Raw genomic sequence first — 23185 nt, 5'->3', positions numbered from 1 at the left:
ACTATCCCTCCAACTGCTTGGTAGGGTCCTAAGGGGAAAAATTAGCCAAAAATTGCTGTAAATATGATGCTCTAACATTCACCAGAAACTCTGTGGAGAATGGGAGAACATCACAGTGATAGTAGAATGTCACTTCAGGCTTTTCCCCAGAGATCTTACTATACCAATGGTGGCAAACCTATGGCACGGGTGCCAGAGGTGGCACTCAGAGCCCTCTCTGTGGGCACGTGCAAATAGAGTCACCCCACCCCCCACCCCCACACATCTAGGCTGGCCTGGGCTCCTGGGCTCGATTATTAGCATTAAACCTAAGACCTAGTATTGGGAAAGCAGTGAAGGTAACCCTGTTAAGCGCTGTTAAAGCCCACTGATTTTCATGCAAAGAACTAAAGCACGATCCTTTACCTGGGAGTAAGCTCGGTTGCTGGCAATGGGGACTTGCTTCTGAGTAAACCCTCCTAGGGTAGTGATTCACTAATTGGAAGAGTTGCACGGTTGCTTCAAAGCAAAGCCACCGACTACCACCCAGTTTACTCCCGAGTAAAGCACGCCTCGGAGCAAACCGTTTTTTCTAAACTAAAAATTCGGGTTAAATTGCCGTGTTGGCACTTTGCGATAAATAAGGGGGTTTTGGGTTGCAATTTGGGCACTCGGACTTGAAAAGGTTCACCATCACTGTACTATACCATTGATGGGATAGGCCCTATATTCTTACTCCCCAGTCATAGGGGATTAAACAGATCTAGAGTACAGATCTATATCGTACTATAGATCTGACTTGGTTGGCCCAGGCTAGCCTGATCTAATCAGATCTCATAAACAAAGTAGGTTTGGCCTCAGTAATTTAATGGGAATTAGTAATTTGATGCCATGGTTGTTATTCAGAGGAAGGCAAAGGCAAACCACTTGTTAGTCTCTTTTCTTGAAAGCCCTACAGGGTTGCCTGAAGTCAGCTACAACTTGCCCACATTTAATGCATACACCTGTCTATCAGCAGCTACTAGCCCTGGTGACTAAAAGGAACCTCCACATTCAGAGGCAGTCAACCTCTGAATACCAATGCCAGGAGGCAACATCAAGGGGAACCATCAAGCTTCTGTGCCCTGTTGTTGGACCTCCAGAAGAACTGTTTGGCCAGTGTGAGAGAAGCGTTAGACCCCTTCCACACATGCAGAATAATGCACTTTGTAGCTGGGTTTTACTGTGCGGAATAGCAAAACCCACTTTCAAACAATTGTGAAAATGGATTGAAAGTGCATTATTCTGCATGTGTGGAAGGGGCCCTTGACCGGATGGACCACTGGACTAATCCAGCAGTTCTCAGTTTGTATAAATTTTTACCATCATGTTAAGGCTCCCTAACACCCCTAGAGCATAAATTCATTTACAGGGTAACCCTAAGCTGTTCAACTTCAGTGGAATCTATCGAAGTATCTACTCCATGGGGCTGACTTCCAGGAAAGTGCTTCACTGTATGTTGCATGCAAGAGCTGATTCACACTTTACCCACTTTTCTATACAAAGACGGCTTCTGTGCAGGAAAGATTGTGAAACCCTCATGACGATAATCACAAGCAAGGGTCACATACATGTGCACATGTAGCTGCATTTACATGTGGTGTGCAATCAATTCTGTGGAGAAAGATGGAATGTGTATTTATAAAGCCTGCCTTGTGCAAAAGTTGACAGAGGGCTAAAACCATTCTGGTTTGTATTTCTTCAGTGCCTGGCTTACATGCATGGGAGAAATACCCATGCATCTACAGAGCTGGAAATTATTAGGCTAGAACAGGGGTTTGCAACCTGCAGCTCTCCAGATGTTCATGGACTACAATTCCCATCAGCACCTGCCACCATTGGCCATGGTGGCAGTGGCTGAATGGAATTGTAGTCCATGAACATCTGGAGCGCCGCAGGTTGCAGACCCCTGGGCTAGAATTACTCTTGTTTTATATGTGGTTTTTCAGTAGAGGACAATTCTACCACCTAGATTCTGATGTGATACAGTCCTGGAACATGTTTAACATTTTAGTTGCTGTTTGCAAGGAACAGATCCCATCCCACTGATTTATTACCAAATAATAATAGCAGTGGCGTAGGAGGTTAAGAGCTCATGTATCTAATCTGGAGGAACCGGGTTTGATTCCCAGCTCTGCCGCCTGAGCTGTGGAGGCTTATCTGGGGAAATCAGATTAGCCTGCATACTCCCACACACGCCAGCTGGGTGACCTTGGGCTAGTCACAGCTTCTCGGAGCTCTCTCAGCCCCGCCTACCTCACAGGGTGTTTGTTGTGAGGGGGGAAGGGCAAGGAGATTGTAAGCCCCTTTGAGTCTCCTGCAGGAGAGAAAGGGGGGATATAAATCCAAACTCTTCTTCTTCTTCTTCTTCTTCTAAATGTGTTTTAGAATACTATCTGAGAAGCCCAGAACAACCACCCACATCTTTTCAACCAGCAAATGAAACTGAAAAAATAAAAATTGCTAGAAGAGTCTCAATTTATACCCCCCTTTTCTCAACTGCAAAGGGTTTCAAAGCAGCTTACAAACTCCTTTTCTCCCTCTCCTCACAACAGACACCTTGTGAGGTAGGTGGGGCTGAGAGAGTTCTGAGAGAACTAACACTAGCCCAAGATCACCCAGCAGACTTCAGACCGGTAACATCTTTGCATGAAGTCTCCTGTGTCATCTGAGAACAGACATCTAACTGGCACTATTCCGACAAGGCTCCTGTCCTAGAACAGATTATTTTATGCTTAATCCTTATAATATCATTGAACTTCTGCAAGATTTGTCTCCCATTCAACTTCTCCGGAATGTAATACAGTGTGAGCCACAACAGACTGTCCTTCTTCAGGCTGTGTGTTTACATTATCACCTTCCTGTCCGGATTCTGCGTTTAAGGGAAGTAGATTCTCGACTGAGGCTTCTCCCTCAGTCTGATCATACTGCCTCAGCCCTGCATGAGTCCTCCTGTGTCTAACAAGGTGAGATCTCCGGTTGAAGCTTTTCCCACAGTCCACACAACAATACGGTTTTTCACCTGTGTGGATTCTTTTGTGCCGAATAAAGTGAGATCTCCAGTTGAAGGTCTTTCCACACTCGGAGCATTTAAACACTTTCTCTTCTTGGGGGGAACTCACGTCTGTTACAACGAGCGAGGGATTGTCATAGTTTCCATCACCATTGAGGCGTTTATACGACCAGCCCCCTGCAACCATGTCCTCCTGAGTGTCCACATTGGTTATAAGCAAACAGTTGTGATTACAACTCGCTCCATGGCCTAAGCATTTATTCGGCAAGTCGTTGGTAAGAATCCTCTCCTGTGGATTCAAACTTGCAACAAGGAAAGGACGATGGGTGTAGCTTGTTTCGTTGTTTGACCATTCGTGCAGCTGGCCATCTGCGTATGTTTGCCTGTTCAGGTTCATGCCAGAAATAAGGAGTGAGCCAGGACTGTGCTGCTCTTCACTGTCCAAGCATTTATGAGGCTGGTCCTCTGCAATACGGAGTGAACTAGGATGACAGCGTGCTACACCATCTGGCCATTTGCACGACTGACTTCCGATATGGGTTGCTTTGTGTGCATTGAGGTGTGATCTCCGATTGAAACTTTTCCCACAAATGGAACATTTGTAAGGTTTCTCTCCAGTGTGGATTCTCTCATGCCTAAGCAGTTCGGAGCTCTGGTTGAAGCTTTTCCCACAGTCTGTACAGGAATAAGGTTTTTCTCCAGTGTGAATCCTTTCATGCCTTATCAACTTGGAGGACTGGTTGAAGCTTTTGCCACAGCTGAAACACATGTACAACTTCTCTCCCCTGTGGGCTATTTCATGCCGAATGAGATTGGCTCTAATACTAAATATTCGCCCACACTCTGAACATTCGTAAAGTTTTTTTTCTGTATGTGTCCTCTGGTGTCTATTCAGTTTGGACTTTTCAATGAAACTTTTCCCACACTTGGTGCATTTGTATGGCCTCTCCCCTGTGTGGGTTCTTTTGTGCGTCACCAGGTGTGATTTCCAGTTGAAACTCTCTCCACACACAGGGCATATGAATGGCGTTTCTCCTGTGTGCAGCCTTTTGTGCGCTAAAAGGGATGAACTCTGGGTGAAGCTTTTCCCACAGTCTGTACAGGAATACGGTTTCTCTCCTGTATGAATATTCTCATGCCTAATTAAAGTTGAGGCATGGCTGAAGCTTTTTCCACACTCTGAACATTTGTATGGTCTCTCTCCAGTATGGGTAATCCCATGTCTAATGAGGTCCGACCTAAAGCTGAAACTTTTCCCACAGTCCACACATGGATATGGTTTCTCTCCCAAATGGGTTCTCTGATGCCTGTTACGGTTGGACCTTTCCGTGAAGCTTTTCCCACAGTGTGAACATTTATATGGTTTCTCGCCTGTATGGATTCTTTTATGTGCCAAAAGGTTCGAAGCCTGGGCGAAGTTTTTTCCACACTCATTGCATGTCCTTGCAGTCTGAGATTTATACATTCGCTTGTGAACTGCGCCTTTGCATAGATCTTGGGAAGCCTCCACACAAGGAACGGCAGTGTCCATATTCTTTGCTAGGGGTTTCTCAGATGCCTCTCTTTGTGATGATTTACAGCTGTCCCTCCTTCTTCATGGAAGTGAGAAATTGACATTTTATCTCTTCTCTGCAACATTTGTTCTTGCTCAGTTCTTTGCACCTGATAAACCTCCTCAATCCTACTCATCTGTTCATTGTCTATTGGAGGAAACAAAAATTAGTTTTTTAAATTATTAATAAAGGCAATCAGAACATGCATCTTTAACCTATCTTACTATATAATTGAGCAGCGTGTTCCTGACGACAAATCAGTAAAAGTGAAGGACTCTGGGAGATGTAGTTCAGAGAGTGCCATTTTGCAAGTACAGAGGGGCTGATGGGACTACAATTCCCAGATTCCTCACTCAGCCAGTAACACTTCTTAAAGCTTGGGTGTCCTTGCAGTGCTGTCTTATTCCTTGTCTGAGCCAACTCTGGACTAGATGGACTCTGGTCTGATCCAGCTGGCTTGTTCTTATGTTCTTATGTTCTTATGAATTTCAACAGAGATAAATACAAGATACTACACATAGGCAGAAAAAATGCACTACTGAGATACCTGGTGATACCTTGACAACATGACATGTGAAGGGGATCTGGGCGTCTTAGTAGACCACAGACTGAACATGATTCAAGAAATATTTAAAAATTGTACAAATTCAAATATGATCAATAAAAACTGCCATATCATGCGTCTCTAGGCTCTATCCTATTAGTTAAAGTGGTTTTTTTACTTTCTTTACCAAAGTTGTGCATTTGGTCAGCATTCTCTTGTTAACACACTCACTCTCTCACTCTCTCACTCTCTCACTCTCTCTCTCTCTCTCTCTCTCTCTCTCTCTCTCTCTCTCCTCTCTCTCTCTCTCTCTCTCTAAGCAGTGGGATTTTTAACATTTTAATCTTTTTGTGAATGACAACTTGATTTGGCTATTCTCCAGCCAGAAGATTCACGAGGTACACATCACATCGTAGGCTTTCAGGAGAGAAACATCAAAACATCTGAAAGAGAGAGTTGCCTCAAGCTGTTTGCATGCTAAATTTCTATTAGCTTTGGATGTACCTAAACAATTTTAACTCCTTCATAAATGAATGACATCCAAGCATAATATGGGGAATTTAATACACATGTAAGTAGGCTTGCAAATTTGTGACCTGTGTTTAATAAAATTGCACATGGGTATGTGTGTGGGGAGGGGAAATCTTTTCCAAGCCCCTTTAGCTGAGGCTTCTATGTGGGAAGGGGCAGGTGAAGCTTTTTCGTGGCACGGAGATAAATAATGTCACCTGGTAAATAACATCCCCTTAAGCCTCTATTACAGGTGTTATATTTCATTTTTTTCCCTTTCCACAGGTCAACTGACAATCTTACCTAAAACCCTCATGGGTTTCAAAAGATAATTTCAACCAAAGGCAACTTCTCCACTCTTCTCCAGCATAGTACCCTTTGATACATGCCTCTCTGATCCTTTGTTCCAACAGTGCCCCTCACAATACCCAAGATACACAACTGAGATCTGCCATGGGCCTACCCTTTATGGGTTTGGATGCATAGCAAAGACCTTCCTCTTTGCTCAGGCATTTGGCTAGCTACAGCTGCTGGCCTGGGGGTGGGGCGGGTTATTTTAATACTGTTTTATTGCTGTTTTAATTGGGAGCAACAGTGGCGTAGGAGGTTAAGAGCTCGTGTATCTAATCTGGAGGAACCGGGTTTGATTCCCAGCTCTGCCACCTGGAGCTTCGTGGAGGCTTATCTGGGGAATTCAGGATTAGCCTGTGCACTCCCACACACGCCAGCTGGGTGACCTTGGGCTAGTCACAGCTTCTCGGAGCTCTCTCAGCCCCACCTACCTCACAGGGTGTTTGTTGTGAGGGGGGAAGGGCAAGGAGATTGTCAGCCCCTTTGAGTCTCCTACAGGAGAGAAAGGGGGGATATAAATCCAAACTCTTCTTCTTCTTATATCTTATTTATGATTATTTTATTGTGTTTTTAATTGTCTTTAACCTGTGTGTTTTAATTCTAGAGACGTTGGTATAAAGTGGCAAATAATGATTCGTAAATAAACTCATTATATAAATTTTATGAATTCCATAGAAGGATTCTGGGTTTCTTCAAATAAATCCATACACAGTAGTATTTTTTTTAACAAAAAACCTCTGAGGAACTGGAATGTTCATAAACATTTCAGTTTCATATGGTTGTTGTGTTGATCAGCCAAACAGCAAGATTTGAATCCAGTAGCACCTTAGAGAGAGACCAACAAGATTTTCAGGGTGTAAGCTTTTGAGAGTCAAAGGTCGCTTCGTCAGATATCTATAGTCATAAAAAAGTGCATTATTCTGCACGTGCCTCTGAAGATGCCAGCCACAGATGCAGGTGAAATGTCAGGAGCTAAAACGATCAGACTGCAGCCACACACCGTGAAGCTTCACAAATGTTTTCGTGACAGGTAGCCTTTTGAGTGGTCTCCCAGCAATACAGAAATCTGTTTCATCAGGATCTGTGCAACCCTAAGAACATTTCAAGCCCAGGAGTAAGTCCCATTAATATACAATGGAGGATTATTGCAGGTAAATGTGGATAGAAAAGTATTCCAAATTAAAACCCACAACTCTTTCGAAGAAAGCAGTATCTATAAGACTCCCCCCCCCCCCACTCGCCCCCGCTCCTCGAGAATCCTTACCAGAACACGCTTTTAGGGCGGGTTTTCAAACCACTCTTCGCCAACTTCATTGTTTGCAAGTGGCATTCTCTTGCCATTCCGCATAGCTTCAAAGAGCAATTCTCGGAACGTAAGAAGTTTCCAAAGTGCGCATTATTCTGCATGTGCGGAATGAGCCTTTAGAGCACAATCTCCGGGGGAAGGAAAACTACGTGGTCCCTGCGCCAAAAGCGTGCTTGAAGAAAGCGGGATAGTTGGATTGGTGGGTGCGCGTAAACGGAAGATATCATTCCTGGATCTCATAGCCTTTGTTTTTCTCTGCCCAAGTACCGGTAGGAACAGAGAAAGGGACCAGCAGAGATAAAAGAATAAGAGACATAAAGGGGGTGGGAAACAGAGGTATCGGGGCTCGGAGGATCTTGCAAAATGCAATCATGCAAAACCCTCTGGGCCTTCGAAACGCTTTGCGCTCGACGCCCTCCGTCGCTAAGCAATTAAATACTTTGCTTTTTTTTTAAAAGCGCTGCTTTCCTTCCTGCTGGAGCATAAAAGAGAGGCCGTGGAGTTGCAAGCCTCAACCTACCCGGATCGGGGCCGCCGCAGTCACAATTGCCGTAGTGTCCAAATTTCCCCTCCTCCCGAGGAAGCCCATACCTGAGGTTGCTACGTAGCTCTTTGTAAGGAAGCGCACAAAACAGTTGAGCAGGTTCCCCCGTTGGAAAGAGATAATTCATAAGTCAGACGGAGCGAATCAACAGCAGGCCTCGCAAAGGAGGCAGCCTCTTATTATGATATAGAAAAGGAGCGCTGCACGGTCCCCCTGAGCATGCTCACTGGCGGTCGCCGAAGGTTTTGGATTTGCCCTTACTGTCCCCACACTGTCTCCTCCTGCCCCTTTAAAAAGACCTTCCCCACCCTCCCCTTGTCCTTCCCCTTTAATAATGATAGAGACGCTTGAAGCTTTTAGGTGACAGGGTAAATAACTTCACGCCCTCTGATGCATTGCTGTTCCATCACCCCCTGCCAGCTGGCAGGGGGTGATGGGAACTGTAGTCCATAATATCCGGAGGGCCGCAAGTTTGACACCTATGTTTTAAAGGAATGCAAGTAAATATTGAAGGGCAACAGGTATATTTAGAATACATCATCCTGTCAAGCAGAGTAACGAGCAGAAATGTGGATTGTGAAATGAGAATAGTTATCTCTCAAAAAGACCAACCGTTTTACCTCAGAAGTTCATAAACATAAGGAGAACTTTAACTGAGAGAGAAAACATATACACTATATACATATCAATAAAGTATCACATATATAGAGATAGATAGATACATGCACGGCTCATAGTGATATGGATATGCTAAGCTTATAATGTTTTAAGCCATCATACAAGTTATATGAGTGAGTGTAATTCACGGGGCACCAAGCACTTCAGAAACTTACTTTCGTTGGAAGAAACGAAACTCATGGGGCAGCCTGACACAGAGGCTTTAGATTTGTAGGAAAACAGGGCCCCTCAGTAGAGATAAGAAGTTAGCAGAAGCTCACAAATACAGATAAAGATGAAGTAGAAACTTAGTTGTTATGGAAACCTTTTACGTAAGGTGTTTTTGACTTAAGTTTCACTAAAAATGGGAGTGGGCAAGGTGTGGTAAGAGGTGGGATGAAATGACCAGGTCTGTATGTCTTCTTGACTCAAACCAATGAGCAAAAGACAAGGAGGTATGTTTTTACAGCTATAAATTATGTTACACAGACGGCAGCACTCCGAACCTCCTCTCTGTCCTGCTTGACAAAGGAGAGTTCCCTCTCTCTGCGCAGAATTGAAAGAAAACAATAAATTTCTGAACACTGAAGAAGCTTTGGGATGGTTATTTACAACCAGCTATTGCCTTGAAGACAGGGCTTTTGACCTGTGCCTAACAATAGTTTGTTAGTTTGGTTGCGAGAACATATCTTTTTCAGAACACTTTTTACATAGCATTTGGTTTACAGAGCACAGAGAACATCTTTTCACTTAGTCAGTCAGTCAGCAAGTCAGTGAGAGAACAGAACACTTCCAACTGTTTTTTAACTGTCACCTTTAGAATGTTTGCGCAGCTTCCCAGAATTCCCTGCTGCTTGTGTTGCTGCTGCATGCAAACAAGGCTGAATATCCCAACAAACATAACCACCGGGTTGATAACTGGCGTTGCCAACCTCCAGTTGGGACCCAGAGATCTCCTGGAATTACACAAATTACAGAGATTGGTTCTCCTGGATAAAATGGGTGCTTTGGAGGGTGGGGAGTATAGAATTTATACACTGCTGAGGTTCCTCCACTTGCCAGTTGGTATTTGCAAGTGCCTGCCACAGTCATAAAAGGGCTAACTGTTTGTATGTAAACAGGATGTTGGGGTGATATTGTAATGAGCTGACCTATTGATTGCCTATTAGTCAGTCAGATAGCCATTGCTAGCATGTTAGTTTTGCTTCAGCAGAGAAGATCATGTGGACAGAGAGATGTGGGAAGGAATAGCAAGATGTAGTCTTAAGTGCAGTGTATAGATCAGTGGTGGCGAACCTATGGCATGGGTGCCAGAGGTGGCACTCAGAGCCCTCCCTGTGGGCATGCGTGCACAGAGTTCATCATGTGGGGGGCAGAAAATCGCACCCCCACACACACACATCTAGGCTGGCCTGGGCTGCTGGGCACAACATGTAGGTAACCCTGTTAAGTGCTCTTAAACCCCACTGATTTTCATGGGAAGAACTAAAGCACAATCCCTTACCTCAGAGTAAGCTCGGTTGCTGGCAATGGGCTTGCTTCTAAACCCTCCTAGGGTCGTGATTCATCCATTTGAAGCGTTGCATGGTTGCTTCAAAGCAAAGCCACCGACTACCACCAAGCTTACTCCCAAGTAATGCACGCCTTGGAGCCAACCATTTTTTCTAAACTAAAACCTCAATATTCAGGTTAAATTGCCATGTTGGCACTTTGAGATAAATAAGTGGGTTTTGGGTTGCAGTTTGGGCACTCGGTCTCGAAAAGGTTCACCATCACTGGTATAGATAGTATAGCCAAATATGTAACAGAACAGTACAGCATTTATTTGTTTTATTCCATGTAACCATACCCCTTTTAATTTAGTAAACTTTTATACAAAGCAACTCAAGGTATCTCTGGCTCTTTCCCACTAGATGCTGCTTCTACATCTTTGCTAATAAGTATCTCTTTTAATCAAATACCCTTCACATTATTTCCACCCCCAAATTTCCAAGAATTTCCCACCTTGGAATTGGGAGTCTTATGCTAAATCATATTAAATCTCCATTAAAGAAATGGGTCATGTTTTCCTCCAGAGCAATTGCCAACCCCAGAGTCAGTCCTGAGGCCACTGTCTGTCAATTTAGTTAGGTGCCCCAAACAGAAAGAGGAAGAAGCTCAGATGCAAATGTTACCGATGGGAAAATAAACAAAATATTTTCCTGAAGTCAGGTTGCCTAGCTACACTGGCTCCATGCCTGGACACGGAGACTTGTGTGGTTCAGAAGCCTCCATAAGGTTCACAGAGAATGCATATGTATGTTTGTGCCAATGCTATATGGTTTCCCTCTTGTTTATGCCTTTCTAGGATGTATTAAAAGCCCCTTTTAAGTTGAATTTGTGATGTGCCTGCAGTTTAGGATGTTAGTTTAGTTAGGTTCTTCTGTTAGTTTAAGGTTTTGTTATTGTTAGATTTAAGAAAGCCATGCCAATAAGTATCTGTAAAGTCTTGCCCATAAGTATAAGTACATGTGTTTATCCTTTAAGGTTTCCCTAACATTTAAGTTTAGAAATGTTACTTTTGAAATTTGTGTCTGACGGCCAAAGCAGTGGCCAGAAAGGTTGATATTAAGGGACAAGGAAACTAGTCCTGGAATTCAGTTTAGACCAACACCCAGGTAATCCCATCTTCACCAACAAAAGGGCCTTTTGACTAACAAAGGATGTCACCCTGTTTTGCTATTGGACTGTTTGAAGTTTTACTCTCAGGATCCAGAAGCTCATTGGACTGTTCACATCCTTACTTCCAGGATCCAAGAACTCATTGGATCATTTGAATTTGTCTCTGCCTAACACTCCCAAGGAACCACCTCAGGCAAGAAGGTGCTAGCTTTTCTTCTGGGATTTGATCTCATCAGCATGTGCAAAGGGACTGTTTTCTCCCTTTGGCGTTCTAGGATTTTTCTCTGTATTAGATGGAAGGAGACCGCCCCCTTCCTGGGTTTTGCACTGTGGGGGTGGGACTGCCCTACTCCCCTTTTCTGGGTTACTGGGAAATGTATAAAGGGCTGAGGCACAGCCATGTGGGGGTCCTTTCTGCTGAGCTGTGCCAAGAGATCACTTGCAATAAAATCCTTCCTGCTTTGAAGAAACGCCGGCTTCCTGCGCCTCATTAAGTTGCTGAGCTGAAATCACTTATTGTTACCTGGCAATTTGCGGTAACACAAATATGAGAATCGCAAATGCTTGCAAGACTGCTCTACCGCCCACTGAGAAGCATTAGGTAGACCTGCCCTCCACACCCCCAATGCTTTTCAATGGGAGGTAGATCAGTCCTCTGAGTGGCTTCGGGGGTTGGGCGGTATATAAGTTTGAAAAATAAAAATAAATAAATAAAAATAAATAAATAAACTGTGGGTTGCATTTGTCTTGGTGACTCCAGAGTGCTCTGACATGGCTCTACAAAGGAAAACTTCTTTTTCAGGCAGCTCCCTTTCATATTCTGAGCTTTGTTTCATCTCAGGAATGGATGACTTGATTGTTAAAGAGATGTAAACTTTTTAGAGTCCCAGCACAGTGAATCGGTGTGAAGTAGTGGCTAGCCTGCTGTAACACAACTGAAGAGATCCGGGCTCAGTTCCTACTCAGCCAATAAGTTAATTATTCTGTCGTTGCCTAACCTAACTCACAGGGCTGCTGTGACAATAAATTAAAGGGAGAGAGAGGAGAAAAGTGTATGCCCTGAGTTCATTGGAGTGAAGGTGTGATAAAAATGTGACAGGTATGTTTTTCTGTTGGTTTTCACCTTCTTCTGCCTTACATCTTTGAGCTACAGCATCCATGAATAACTTATTCCCCACCACTGAAAAACAGTCTAATTTTTTTTACACCTGGATATGAAATAATATTTATCTTCTGCTCTTCTGAATCAGGTCCACATCTATTTGCTGTCAGCAATGCCAGTTTCAGGTGCTTCTAGACCACTTACTAAACTCCCCCCACCCCGCAACGTTATCTTTCCACAACAGAGAAAAGTGTGATGTTTATCATGTTGCTAAAGAGTAAATGATAATATTTTAGTATTAATATTCAGTGCAGACGAAATTGGGAGTCTTCATGGTAAATGTACTTTGTGATTTTTCTTTGTCTCTTTTGTACTGTTAAGCTGTTTAGGTACTAATAAAAATATTAAGCAACCAATACAGGAAATCTTTATTGACTCTCCCATGGATAAGAAGCTGTGTTCTTTGAATGAAACTCTTGCCACAGTTAGTACACTCATAAGGTTACTCTCCAGTGTGTATTTTGTAATGGTTAAGCAAATGCAATCGTCGGCTCAAGCTTTTGCCACAGACATCGCACTTGTATGGCTTTACTCCTGTGTGGACTCTGCAATGGCTGAGAAGGTTTGATCTCTCACTAAAGCTTCTGCCACAGACAGAACACTTGTATGGTTTCTCTCCTGTGTGAGTCCTCTCATGTTTCTCACAGCCGGATTTGTCAATGAAGCTTTTCCCGCATGTCACACAAGTGTACGGCTTATCTCCCGTGTGGTTCCTCTCATGTCTAATGAGGCGATAGCTCTCCCGGAAGCATTTCCCACAGACAGAGCATTCATATGGCTTCTCCTCTGTGTGTGTCCTTTCATGTTTGGCCAGCTGTGAGCTGTCGCTAAAGCGTTTCCCACAGTCAGTGCACTCGTATGGCTTCTCTCCCGTATGGGTCCTCTTATGCTTGGTAAGGTCTGATGTGTCACTGAAGCCCTTCCCACAGGCCAAACATTTATACGGTTTCTCTCCTGTGTGCAACCTTTTGTGTTTGGCAAGAGCTGAACTGTTACTGAAGCCCCTGCCGCAATAAGAACATATGTAAGGTTTCTGCCCTGTATGGATTCTCTCATGCACAACAAGGTCAGAGTTAGCAACGAAACTTTTCCCACACGTCAAACATGAAAATGGTTTCTCTCCTGTATGAATTCTCTCGTGTACAACAAGGTCAGAGTTAGCAATGAAACTTTTCCCACATGTCAAACATGAAAATGGTTTCTCTCCTGTATGAATTCTTTCATGTTTCGGAAGTTGAGACATTTTTTTGAAAGTTTTCTCACACCACGCACATTTGTATAATTTCTCTCCCATGTCGGTTGTCATGTTTTTTGGAGGATGGGATCTCTGCTGGCTTTTCTCACAGTGAAGGCCTTTGTACTCTCTCTTCCCCATGTGGTTATTCATGTGTCGTGAAAGGACTGAACTCTGGTTGAAGCTTTTCTCACACACTGTACACTTATATGGTTTCTCTCCCGTGTGGGTTCTCTCGTGAATGGCAAGATGTGATGCCTGAGCAAAGCTTTTCCCACAGGTAGAGCAGCTGTACAGTTTCTCTCCTGTGTGTGTTCTCTCGTGCCTTGTGAGGTGGGATCTCCACATGAAGCTTTTACTACACTGGGAGCACTGATAGGCTTTCTTTTCTTCAGCTAGCTGACTGTGCTCAGGTTCTGTGGAAATAAGCAGAAGGTGAAAAAGGCTTTGTTTGTGAGCAGAATAAATATTAAAACAGAAAACACAGGAAGACTGGAATCCTACAACCAAAAATTTAGCAGAAATCCCTCCTGTGCTATTGTCTTGATAACAAGTACTGTGAGGTTACTTCAAAGCCCCTTCTTACTTAGAACCATAGAATCCTAGAGTTGGAAGAGACCCCAAGGGCCATCAAGTCCAAGCCCCTGCAATCCAATAAAAGCACAATGCAATAAAAACCACACACACTAAAAAGCACTCCTGCCAGATGGTCATCCAGCCTCTCTTTAAAAACCTCCAAAGAAGGAGACTCCACCACACTCTGAGGCTGATTCCGCATGGGCCAAAAACAGTGGTGTGAAAACGGTGTGAAAACAGTTTTAACCCTTTTACACTGTTTTAAACCCTTTTACACCATTTTCACACCGTTTTCACACTGCTGTTTTTGGCCCGTGCGGAATCAGCCCGAGGTAGTGCATTCCACTGTGGGACAGCCCTTACTATCAGGAAGTTTTCCCTGATGTTTAGGTGGAACCTCTTTTCCTTCACTTTGAACCCATTACTCCTGGTCCTAGTCTCTGGAGCAGCAGAAAACAAACTTGCTCCATCACCAACATGACATCCCTTCAAATATCTAAACATTGCTATCATTTCATCTCTTAACCTTCTTTTCACCCAACTAAACATACCCAACTCCCTAAGTCTCTCCTCAAAGGGCACAGATTCCAGACCTTTCACCATTTTAGTTGCCTTCCTCTGGACCCGTTGCAGCTTGTCAACATTCTTCTTGAATTGCGGTGCCCAGAACTGTACACAACATATTTACTGACTTCCTCATGCCTATTTCTCCTTCACCCATCTGGTCCTAAGTTCTGGTGCCTCAGCTCAGCCATTGTGATTGTTCTTTGAGAGGTGTGATTTGGCTACTTATGTAACCTCTGAATATGTCAGTGTTGAACTACCATAGAGGCTGCCCTTGAAGACTGCCCGAAACTTTGAATGATTCAAAATGCTAACAGGTAGAAGCTACGAAGGATGCCTCATAACTCTTTTAAATATTCAGATTGCTGGTTATTATTCATTAAAAAATCTTTGCTATCTGGGCTTGGAGTATCTTAAAGAAAGCCTTCTCCTTTATGAACCTGTCCATCCCTGATCAGTTTCAGAAACCCTGATATTGAAGGTCCCCTGGCAAAGCAGGTGAGCAGAAGAGGCAGGGTCCGCTCTGTGGTAGCACCGAGATTTGTAAGCTTCCATCCCAAAGAAACTGGCCTGGTGCTAGTTCTACAAGCTCAGGTGTGCCAGGCAAAAACACTTTTCATCTCTAAGGCCCCTTCTGCACACGCAAAATAATGCATTTTCAAACCACTTTCACAACTGTTTGCAAGTGGATTTTGCTATTCCGCATAGCTTCAAAGAGCACTGAAAGCAGTTTGAAAGTGCATTATTCTGCATGTGCGGAATGAGCCTAACAGTCACTTTATGACTGCCCTAAGGTATTTAAGCGAAGCGAAGGATAAACATCCTTCACCTCCAATACTTCTGGATTGGTTAAGAGAGATTGTGACAAGAGCATTCTGTGACATAACGTCAGCACAGCCAATCAGTGGTCAGAAGCTTCATCAACCAAGGGCACAGAACTCTTAGGACTGATTATAACACTTAGCTCTTCACACATGTTGTCTTGTTCCAACATCCCTGTAAGGTAGGCCAAAATTAATATCCTCCTGTTACAGATGGAAGAGAGCTGAGAACAGGTGGCTTGTGTAGGGCCACCTGGTCAGTTTGTGGCAGAGGCTACATTTGAACCAGCACCCTCCCAGATCCCAATTTGTTTTCCTGCAGTGCCATTCTAAGCAGAGGTTTATCTTTCAGGGGATTTAGAAGGGTGCAGCTATGTTTAGGGTTACATTGTTAATCCTTAAACTACACTAGCCAGTGCAGATAACTCCTTCAGAAAAATCACTCTTTCTCAGCCCCAGTCTGACACTTTATTCAGCTCTCCACAATGGAGTAATTGTGCAGCATTCAATAATCTAGGCCTGTGAAATTCGTACCCTTCAGGATGGCTTCCTCATCACCGTCCTGCCCAACAGGCTCGGCCTTCAAAGTGCTCAGTGGCAAATGTTCAGCCTTGACCAAATTCTCCAACTCCTCCCTCTCCTCAGGTGGTACCAGTGCCTAGAAGAGAAAGATAAAGACAATTCAGAAAATGATGCTGTATTTCAGGGCTGAGGGAAATGGTGTATTCTACATTTTGAAGAATTGGTTGAAGCATTACTGGATTATTTGACAGATTGCCTAGCATGGCTCAGATTTACTGGGCATGCAGATCTGTTTTCATTGGAAGTGGGTGGGAAGCTATCGAGAGCAGCGGCTACCTGACTGGTTTTTATTTGTGGCTCCCTGTCTCAGGTAAAGTCCTCACAATATGGCACTTAGAAAGAGCTTGGGCAGCAAAAGCCACAAGTATGGACAAAATACTCTCCTGTATCTCGTAGGCAAACAGTTCCTGACCTGGCCAGCCAAAATCTTTCTTTCTTTCTTTCTTTCTTTCTTTCTTTCTTTCTTTCTTTCTTTCTTTCTTTCTTTCTTTCTTTCTTTCTTTCTTTCTTTCTTTCTTTCTTTCTTTCTTTCTTTCATTCTTTCTTTCTTATTCATTCATTCATTCATTCATTCATTCATTCATTCATTCATTCATTCATTTATGCATGCTTCAAATTTCTATCCCGCCCCATCCCCGAAGCATCTTTCTCACATCTCAGTTGTAACACGGTGTGAAGAAACTGCATATATTCCTTTAAATTTACTTTAAATTAATTCCACTGTCAAACAGCCCTAACGGTCAGAAAGTTCTTCCTCATGTTTAGGTGGAATCTCTTTTCCTGCACCTTGAATCCATTATTCCATGTCCTAGTCTCCGAGGCAGCAGAAAACAAGCTTGCTCCCTCTTCAAAATGGCATCCCTTCAATAACCTTCGTTTCTCCAGACTAAACATCCCCAGCTTTCTAAGCCACTCTTTGTAAGGCATGGATTTCAGACCTTTGACCATTTTGGTTGCCCTCTTCTGGACACATTCCAGCTGATTATGACAACAATCTCTCACCTGTTGCTCCTGTTTCTTGGCCTCTTCAGCCCTTCTTGTCAAGAAACTCTCCGCCAAGCTCACTGCCTCGCTGCAGCTCTTAGGGTCACGTTCCCTCACCCAGCTCTGCATTTCCGGTGGGAGGATGACCAGGAACTGTTCCAGGATCAACAGCTCCATGATCTGCTCCTTCGTGTGCCTCTCTGGTTTTAGCCACTGACAGCAGAGTTCCTGGAGATGATCGAAAGCGTGTCGAGGCCCCTCACGCTCCTCGTAGGAGAAATGCCTGAAGCGCTGCCGCCACATTTCCAAACCAACGCCGTCCTCATTCACGGTCTCTTCTTTCGTTTTCCCAGAAGAGACTTCCAGCCTCCCAGAGATCGGTGAAATGTCTCCACTCAGGTCTAGCAAGCTATGGGACTCCCTGTGTCTGCTAAGCCTCTGGTTGGCAGCTGTGGCTCCCTCAGAGGAGAGCTGAAAACCTTTAGTTTCACTCCTGGCTGAGGACTCCAGCAGGCCTGGGTTTCCACTCTGTGGGCGAGGAGAAGCCACTGACTCGAGAAGTGCTTGCCATTGCTCTTCCCAGACCTGTTGTAGTCCCTCTTCTGGTTCCTGTTTAACTAGTTGAAGGCCAGGCCCAGAGAGAAATTCCCTCATGGTCCCAACTTTGAGGACATGAAGGTCTCTTCCTCCTCTTTCCAGACTCTCCCCAAGAACTGATCTTGGTGCATCTGCTTCCTCCATCTTCATTCCTCAGTGCACATCACACACTGGAAGAGAAAGCCAGTTTGACTAAGTGACACGCATACATTGGTAAGCTATCAATACCCCATGTGCACAGTTGAGGCACATAGCAACTACATAGCCCTTCCCCTTCAGACTCGCTTGATGTCTGCTGTATTCTCAGAGGTGGGATCCAGCAGGTTCTCACCAGTTCCCGAGAGTGGGTTACTAATTATTTGTGTGTGCCGAGAGGGGGTTACTAATTGGGTCTGCTTTTCCATTAGAAATTCCATTAGGTCCAAAAATCATAAAGTCCTGTTGTTTCCTATGTGGCTGATTAGCGATGGTAGAAAACGGGATGATTCTCCCTGTTGGGCTGTTTTAAAAACATGTTTTAGAAATATGGTAAAGTTCCTTGTTTAGGGAAAGTCTCCTCCTTTTGATTTCTAGAAACAAAATTAAGTATTTGAAAGTATTAAGTATTTGACAGGCAGTCAATTAGAGGAGAAGTAGTTGTTTCTGTTGGCAGTAGACGATAGGACTTGCTATAATGAGTTTAAATTATGGACAGAAAGATACCAGCTGGAAATTAGGAAAAATTTTTTTACAGTAAGAGTTTTTTACAGTAACAGAGAAATTATTAATGCCCCGCCCCCGGAATGCCCGGCCACACCACCATCATGCCCCGTCCAGCCCCATTGGCGCTACACCACTGTTTGAATCCCACCACCATGGGAACCTGTTACTAAATTTTTTGGATCCCACCACTGTGTATTCTCCTTTAGATGCCGGACCAAAACATTTCTTTTCATCCAGGCTTTTAAGTAAGGGGTTCAGCTTTTTAGCTGTTTCCACAGTCTGTTGTCAGCCGTATATTTAAGTATGTTTATCTAAATCTGTGTATGTATGTATGTGTGCATGTTGTACATGTTCTCCTCTGGATTCTTCTTGGGTATGTATAATTAGATTTTGAATTTTTATTAATGTGTATAATCTAGTGTGGATTATCATTTTCAAATTTATGGTTTTATGGCATTTGTGCTGTTTATTTATCCCTGGCTTGTTTTTAGTGGTTAATTTTAATTATTATTAATCATGCTTATGTATTGTGATTGTATGCTGTATAAAAAAAAAACCCTTCGTGAGCTGCCTCACAATACCCGGTCAGAATTTTGGCTTTCCTCTCTCAGTATTGTCTACTCTGGCCAGGATTTCAGCAAAAAAACAATCTTTCCTTACGCTTGTTAAGAAATGTGGTGGCAAAAAAATTCATCAAGTCACATTTATTTGCTGCTGCTACTGTTTATGTAACACTATTTTGTTGTTCACCACCCAGAGCCCTCAGGGGATGGGGCGGTATATAAATATGATAATTAGGTAGGTAGGTAGGTAGGTAGGTAGGTAGGTAGGTAGGTAGGTAGGTAGGTAGGTAGGTAGGTAGGTAGGTAGGTAGGTAGGTAGGTAGGTAGGTAGGTAGGTAGGTAGGTAGGTAGGTAGGTAGGGAGGGAGGGAGGGAGAGAGAGAGAGAGAGAGAGAGAGAAAAAAAAAAAAAAAAAAAGAAAAAAAAAAAAAAAAAAAAAAAAAAAAAAGAAAAAAAAAAAGAAAGAAAGAAAAAAGAAAGAAAGAAAGAAAGAAAGAAAGAAAGAAAGAAAGAAAGAAAGAAAGAAAGAAAGAAAGAAAGAAAGAAAGAAAGCTAGCCGACTATGGCAAACCCATAGGGTTTTCAAGACAAGAGACATTCAGGAGTGGCTTTTCATTGGCTGCCTCTGTGTAGGCCGAACGAGTTCTGAGAGAACTGTGACTGGCCCAAGGTCACCCAGCAGGCTTCGAGTGAAGGAATCAAACCCAGTTCTCCAAATTACAGTCTGATGCTTTTAACCACTACACCACGCTGCTCTCATAGCTGAGAAGTGGCAAAATATAACAAGGATGACTCTGCCCAGTACACATGCCCCTTTTTCACGGCTGGCACTGAAAGAAAAAGCCAGCACTTATTTTTTTTTTTAAAAAAGGCTTTCAGTCTATTTGCAGTATTTAGAAAGCTCAGCTTTAGTAACACTTGCAGGTCCATCTCCATTTTTAATTTGCTTCAAGGTATCGGCTTCAAGACTGATCATAAAATTGGAATCTTGCAGAGTTCCAGGCATAAAAAAGATCACTAAGGTCAGGGAGGGGATGTGTCTCTTATTCATTCTTGCTGAGTCACGAAAAAGACTGCTATTTGGCCTGGCAGGGTCAGGGGGAGATTATAAGAGCCCATCTCGTATGCTGCACAGTATGCCTTAGAGAAGGAAGGTCAAGATACCAATATTTTAAATCGTATTTGCTCTGATTTATTTTCCTTTCTCTCTGAGACAAACTAAACATTGGCTTTTCTTTAAAAAAAGAAAGAAGCTGAATCCAAGTTCCCTGGAGCCAATTCGAGTTTACTACAGAAATGGCTTATTAAAAAAATAGAGCGGAGTCCCAAGATGCTACCAAAAGGGAGAATAAGGGCTCCTATGTTCCCTGAAGCCATTTTCCACACTGAAACAGTGGTTCAGCAGAAACAGGGAAATGACTTCATTCCACAGTGCTTTATTGGCATGAAAAATAGCTGGGGGCGGGGGGGGGGGGCAGGTGCCCTTCATCTCCTACGGTGACATTCAAGACAGGTTCTGCTGTGTTTTTAAATAGCCATTTCCCAAAGTTGCTGTGTGGCCGTGGGAAGCCAGAACCCAACTCTTTTTTAAAAAAGCAAATATCTTGTTTGGCTCTCTGAGGCCCCTTCCGCACATGCAGAATAATGCACATTCAATCCACTTTCACAACTGTTTGAAAGTGGATTTTGCTATTCCGCACAGTAAAATGCAGCTTCAAAGTACATTGGAAGTGCATTATTCCGCATGTGCAGAAGGGGACTGTTAAAATAATAATATGGTTTTATGACCACTGCTTTTGCAGATTGATTTATACATCTTTTAAAATATAATGTTTTGGTTTTTATAGACTGTTCATCAACTACGTTTTAATTTTGTATATCTTTACGTTATTTGCAGTCTACCTCTCACTGGGACTCAAGCAGGATTGTACAGAATAAGTCGTCAGTACAATCAACAGGGTGGAGTATCTAATACAATAAGATTTGACTTGTAGTAGAAGAGAAGAAGAAGAGTTTGGATTTTTATCCCCCCTTTCTCTCCTGTAGGAGACTCAAAGGGGCTGACAATCTCCTTGCCCTTCCCCCCTCCCAACAAACACCCTGTGAGGTAGGTGGGGCTGAGAGAGCTCCGAGAAGCTGTGACTAGCCCAAGGTCACCCAGCTGGCATGTGTGGGAGTGTACAGGCTAATCTGAATTCCCCAGATAAGCCTCCACAGCTCAGGCGGCAGAGCTGGGAATCAAACCCGGTTCCTCCAGATTAGATACACGAGCTCTTAACCTCCTACGCCACTGCTAGTAGATAGATGCAACGGGGGTGAAGGAAATAATTAAATAGGAGCATGGGATGTTGAACGAAGGCACATTGAATTACACAGTAGGAACCTTCTTACAGCAACAGAAAGAATGAATTACACACCGTGGTATACTCTACAGTCCCTAACTCTTTATCCCAAGCTTCAAGCTTGCCAACCTCCAGGTGGGGGCTGGAGATCTCCCAGAATTACATCTGATCTCCAGATTACAGAGATGAGTTCCCCTACAGAAGTTGGCAGAATTTTTATTCCCACCTGGACAAAGAGACCTAAAGAGAGGCTATCATCAGGAGGATTGACTCTATGGCAATGGTTCTTAACCTGGGGCACGTGCATTTGGGGGTAAGCTAATAAGGGGGTACAATTTTAGGGAAATTGATTGCCAAAAGGTACAGGAGTGAAAAAAGGTTGGGAACCACGGCTCTACAGTATTATACCCCACTGAATTCCCTCCTCTCCCCAAATCCCACCTCCAAAATATCCAGGTATCTCTCAACCAGAGCTGGCAACGCTACATGATGCTGTGAATTTCCTCCAGCATTTTACTGCAGCGAGCCCCTATAAAAACTTTAAGAGAAGAAATTACCCTACAGTTTTTTACGCAAGGTGATAAAATTCCCTACAAACATGGAGCAAACATCGTCAATGGCTACATAACATCTCCAACTTTATCCATAGCAAAAAGTCTTCCCCACAAACCAGCACACCAACCCCTCCGGGCTCCTTGTCCTTCTGCACTCCTGTGGTCGCCAGTTCGAATCTCTCAGAAGGTTTAAAGAGCTTTTAAAAATAAGTGTCGCAAGAGAAAATGTGCAAGCGCGGTGGACTGAACAGAAGGGACCGGGGTTCCAATCCCTGCTCAGCCAGAAGGGGACCTCTCGAGCCACTGTTTTCCTTTTTTCTGAGTCTACCCTACCTCGCAGGATCGTTGTGAAAGCAAAATCCCAACATGGACCAGGGATCGGATAAAATGAGACGAGGACCATTATCCCATTCTCTGCCCTGCATCTTACCAGCAGCAGAGCACAGCAAACCTCCTGCCTCGCCGGAAGATCCCTTTTGGCTGCAGGCTCTTCTGCTCCGTTTTCACTAAAACCGAATCCACTCGCGCCCGTCTAAACGCGCCCACGGAATTTCTTTCTCTCTTTTAATGCAGTTTTCTAGGCGCTGGAACCTATGCTAGCCGGCAGTTTCTTGCAGGGGAAGGTTAATTGGTCAGGTTTGTTTCTTTTTCCGCTTCCCATCATGTGACCGCACCGGTTTGCATGGCTGGAGGAATATGGAGGGGTGCAAGAGGGTGATGGGGAATAGCAAGAACTGGGCGGAATCAAAGTGCCCCCCCCCCCCCCCCCGGCATCATCTTGAATGCAGGACACGGCTCTGCAAATATAGTATTCAATGCTTAATTGAGTTGGAATTTCCCTGAGCATGTGCAGAGTGCTTCTCGTTCCTGCGGAATCACGACCAGCCTATGCCCCACACATCTATGCAACAGATCGGGAGGAAAGAGCCTTCTAGGAAAGCTTCGGCACTTTTCTGGTGTGATCAAAGGCGGGGCAGAAAAGCGTTAATAAATGCACCATTACTAAAGTAAACCGCTGCGCCAGGTTTGCTTTGCTTTGCTTCAGATTGTGATCCGGAGGAACTCCCCTACACATGATCAGAGAGAATCAGCAGTCAGGGGCTGACTCGGCTGTAATCATCTACAGAAATTAATATTTTCCTTTCTTCCCTGGCGGCTGATCAAGCTGTAGTCATAGGGAGAGTTAGCAGGGCTATTGCAAAAACTGGTGCAAATGACTCCTGGTTGTGTGAACTCAAAGTCCCATGCATGCACTGTGTGAAGTGCACAACCGGTAGGGGCAAGGGTGGGGGTTTCTATGCCCCCCCCCCCCCATCCATGCGCTCCAGCAGCAGCTGGCAGGGCTTGC

General features: G+C 44.0%; 2 protein-coding genes across 2 annotated transcripts in view; one reads left to right on the top strand and one right to left on the bottom strand.

The window, feature by feature from the left end:
* The window catches only part of LOC125428646 (E3 ubiquitin-protein ligase TRIM7-like), a 178791-nt gene that overhangs the window by 68215 nt on the left and 87391 nt on the right, over positions 1-23185 (top strand). The window lies entirely within an intron of this gene.
* On the bottom strand, positions 2399-7902 carry LOC125428685 (zinc finger protein 271-like). Its single transcript, XM_048489201.1, has 2 exons — positions 7816-7902; positions 2399-4731 (listed from the first exon to the last, which is right to left on the bottom strand). Exon 2 carries the CDS (start codon positions 4560-4562, stop codon positions 2769-2771), a length of 1794 nt encoding a protein of 597 aa, XP_048345158.1. The 5' UTR covers positions 4563-4731; positions 7816-7902; the 3' UTR covers positions 2399-2768.

This window comes from Sphaerodactylus townsendi, linkage group LG03, assembly GCF_021028975.2.
Source record: "Sphaerodactylus townsendi isolate TG3544 linkage group LG03, MPM_Stown_v2.3, whole genome shotgun sequence".
Taxonomy (NCBI): domain Eukaryota; kingdom Metazoa; phylum Chordata; class Lepidosauria; order Squamata; family Sphaerodactylidae; genus Sphaerodactylus; species Sphaerodactylus townsendi.
Note: the sequence above shows the minus strand (reverse complement) of the source record. Positions and strands in the feature narration are given on the sequence as shown.